Source organism: Hydractinia symbiolongicarpus, chromosome 6, assembly GCF_029227915.1.
Source record: "Hydractinia symbiolongicarpus strain clone_291-10 chromosome 6, HSymV2.1, whole genome shotgun sequence".
Lineage (NCBI taxonomy): Eukaryota > Metazoa > Cnidaria > Hydrozoa > Anthoathecata > Hydractiniidae > Hydractinia > Hydractinia symbiolongicarpus.
This window is the reverse complement of record NC_079880.1, coordinates 25,189,092-25,192,950: the sequence shown is the minus strand read 5'-3', so window position 1 is coordinate 25,192,950 and position 3,859 is coordinate 25,189,092. Positions and strand designations below refer to the sequence as shown.

Here is a 3,859-nt window from a genome sequence, read left to right as displayed (position 1 = left end):
AAAACATTCACAAAAGTCAAAAAACTACTAATGAAAACTTTCATCTCACCATCTGTACTAACGTGCTTGGCGGCCATTAGAAAACGGAAAATCTGCCGGTATGCCGAAGATCGAGCGAGTTACGTAACAAAATGGTTAGAAATATTTGCCACACGCTCTTTCTGTACGAATGCTTTAATAATTTTTATAACACCACATATTTATATATACACTGTTATCTATATTTTAATACCTAACTTTCCATTCTTATTTCATCTTTTTTATAGGCTGTTAAAAAACGAAAATCCCGCAAAGGCACTTACAAGCCTAAATTTAAAATTTCATGGCATCGATATTCAAAATGCTTTGTTGCTAAAAAGGTCATGAAAAAAAAGAATTATAATTTTCTCAGAGAAATTGCTTTGAGTTCGTACTCTCGGGCGGTTGATAGAGAAATTCGTGTCCAAAATGATCGAAAACGGAGGTACAACGTCCCCAAAGAGCGACCTGAACGAGAAGAAATAATAGAAAATTCAATGAAGTACTTAAGACTTTCCTAACATATTTATTTATTTATTCATTTACTTTATTTTTGTACATTTATTGTTAATATAATTTATTGTATTCCATCCTGTGAACATTGTGGCCCCCAAGACAATTCATTTTCGTCCACCCATCTCCCATCTTTAAAGCCAGTGTAGATGTTATCAGGTGCAGGAAATGTGTCCCGTATCTTACTAACGACACCTGACGGAATAACTCTTCTTACCGACTTACCAAGACGGACATGAACCCACCATGTAAACTGCCGATAAGCTGCGTATCTGTAAGCCCTATATAAATACATTTATGATATTATAACGCCAGAGTAGCTATGGTTCTAAAAATTAGTAAGAAACTCACTTGTTAGGGACATTGTGTTTTGGAGGTAGATAAGAACTTTCGCGATCATGCATCACAACCAAAGCCGTCCAAAGATTTTCTTTTAGCAGTATAATAGGTGCGAAATTTACGTAGGATATTATGCACCCAGATTCTAAAAATATACGTACATAATTATCCAATCAATAACTGACGAACTTAGTTTCCAGGACTACATTTATAACGATATCTCTTTCGAAAATAATTATTTCCAATGTACCACTCAACTCGTATGAATCGAAGGATTCGAGTTCAAGTTCTGTGGGCTTTAATGTACAATTTCCACACTTACACCACGTGCTTACAGCAAGATTTGTTCTGAAATTTGAAGATATTTCTTCCACTTCTTCGTCTGTTTCGTAATCCACCCATTCACTCTCAGACCGTGATTTGAGAGTTTTCCTAGGTTTAAACTGGAAATCAAGAACTTGATCTCGACAATCAACATCAGAAACGTCTGAAGACGACATGATTTCTTATTTTCAAGTTTTAAAAGCTGGTAACTTATGATTCACGCCACATTAATAACTTTACTGCTTTAATATTCCAATGCAAAACCATTATGTGACGTATCGTGCAACCATCTTGAATTTTGGTGTTTTTAATGCGCACTTGGAGAAGACATCGAAGAAGAAGCACAAGTGTAAAAACGATGAATTAACAAAGCTTGTTTCTTCAAGTAGATTAACTTTTAAAAATTAAGGAGAACGTTTTTTCTTAATTTTGAATTTAATTTCTATTATATGACGCCCAATTGTAAAAGTATCGTAGGTAACCTTTAAACTTTTAACAATTACAAAGAAAAATTAAAAGTTTAACACCACAAGAAAATGTAAATAACAAAAGATGGCAAAATTATGTAAAAGCATGTGAAGCCTTAATAAGAGCCTCCGTAGAATGTTTGCTCCTTCCACATTCACAATACGTTTTGTCATCATCTAGGTTCTTAATCCTGCCACATAATATTTCTAACTTTGTTTTTTCTGACACGCCATTCCAATCGCCTCTAAGAACACTAAAACCACCCCTAACTAGTTTTCCCTTAATATAATGTGAAGTAGTTTTCTCTGTTGTTTTATCTAGATCGTAATTGTCAGGATGTTTTAATACGTCTAACGAACAACTGACTTTTTCATTAAGATGATCATCCACATGCTGCACTACTCTTCATGCTTTACTGACTTGAAAATTCCAGTAATGCTTTACAGCACGAATAATCTAGAATTAAGTAATGAAAGTTGTACTTATTATAACGTGTAAGAGTTTAAAATCAATATTCATTAGCACATAATACAGCTATTAAACAAGGGTGGAAGGAATTTTGTGAGAGAAAAAAAACACAACATGGATAATCTTATTTTAGTTTTGTCGCCTAGAAATTTCGTGTGTAATGTCGCCTAGAAACGTTAAAAAACATTCTAAACTTTCCTTACCTGTTTTTCTATATTCGATAGGTTATATTAAATTTACCATCGCCAGTACAGTCGTTTTAAATTTTCCTGGAAGATTAATCACCTTCTCTCTTCCTTCTTTGAAGTTAGGTGATAACATGAGTTTAAAAACAGGAGAAGCGAAACCAAGTATCATTGAATGTACGTGGAATTGTACATCTTCTAAATTTAAAATCACACCAGAATCATCCCATGGCTCTGAATATTGATGTTTGTTGTTTACTACTTTCGCTAATGACATCGTATAAGTTTTGAGCTAATAAAACCAAGCAAAATGTACATATATGAGTATATACTTTTTGATGCCGGCATTTATGAAATAATTGGTGAAACATTATAATCAGAACTTTTAAGTTTGTATTAAGAATATGGCTCCATTAAAAAGCTACAGATCTTTTTACAAGACAACATATTACTTTTTTTGGCCAGATTCAGGGAGTGCTACATCCCTTGTATCTGGCGAAAAATTTTGAATGGCAAAATATGCGAAAAATTTTTTTCTGGTAATATTCAGGAACATGCAAATTTTGAAACATGAAGAACCTTTATTTGTTTATTAAAGCCCTTTTAGACGGCGAACTATTCGATAAATTATACATCAAGTTCACTAAAATAGAATACTTAACGGAATAGTTAAAAAATGTTGAAGACTAATACCAGAAGCGAAAAAATAGTTTGTTTAGCTACAAATAAAATCAAAATTTTTTTGATTTAATTCAGCAAGAGTTTAGGAAAGGTTAAAGAATACTGACATTGGATAGCACATGTGAGTCTAAATTTAGCAACTTGTACAGAATTATCATGCAGTAAACATTTATATCGTTTTAAAACAGAAAATTAAAAAGTGTGCTTTATGTATTAAATAATAATTTTTTTGAATTTATTTTAAAAGGATTGTTAAGCTATAGTTATGATGTAGTGTATTCAGTTCCTATTTAAATCCTATAACAATGCAATTTCTAGTGCAAATATAATAAGAGTTTTTCCAATAACATATTGCGAAAAAAAGAATAATAAACGTAGTAACCAAAGTTTTAAAAATGTAATGCATTCTGTAATTATCTTAATAGATCATAATTGTTGTTAACTGTGACTTGAATATCATGGCTTGAGGAACATATATCCTGAGTATTATAACTTGCTTTTGCAATTTCACAGTTAGTGGCATGTGGAAAACTGATAGAAACTCTTTAATATTTAATCGTATTAACCATCACTTGTTTTAGTCTGCAAGAATACGCGAGATTTATTTTACACCCATCTGAATATAAAAAAAGTGTATGATATTAAAAAAGAATGTTACAAAATAACACTAAATGTATTCCTATCGTTATATAACAGGTATATTTGCAAAATAAATCCAAAAATAATTAACCAATAAAGGAAATATAGTCAAGGCATGAAGTCACTGTGACACAAATATTTAAATACACAAAGAACAATTAATAAACTAAAAGCAAATAAACAAGCAATTTTAATTAAATACATTTTAAGTAATGCTTTCTATA

General features: G+C 31.4%; 1 protein-coding gene across 1 annotated transcript; it reads right to left on the bottom strand.

The window, feature by feature from the left end:
- Nucleotides 1–595: 595 nt before the first annotated feature.
- On the bottom strand, nt 596–1,370 carry LOC130648237 (uncharacterized). Its single transcript, XM_057454276.1, has 3 exons — nt 1,121–1,370; nt 883–1,015; nt 596–812 (listed from the first exon to the last, which is right to left on the bottom strand). Exons 1-3 carry the CDS (start codon nt 1,368–1,370, stop codon nt 596–598), a joined length of 600 nt encoding a protein of 199 aa, XP_057310259.1.
- Between the last annotated feature and the right edge of the window lie 2,489 nt (nt 1,371–3,859).

Bases quoted from the DNA above. Each gene is read 5' to 3' on its own strand.
- LOC130648237 (XM_057454276.1), bottom strand. From the start codon at position 1,370: ATGTCGTCTTCAGACGTTTCTGATGTTGATTGTCGAGATCAAGTTCTT. The intron at 1,016-1,120 runs GTACATTGGAAA...GTATATTTTTAG, and splicing joins CGATTCATACGAGTTGAGTG to AATCTGGGTGCATAATATCC. The intron at 813-882 runs GTGAGTTTCTTA...GTATTTATATAG, and splicing joins AAACACAATGTCCCTAACAA to GGCTTACAGATACGCAGCTT.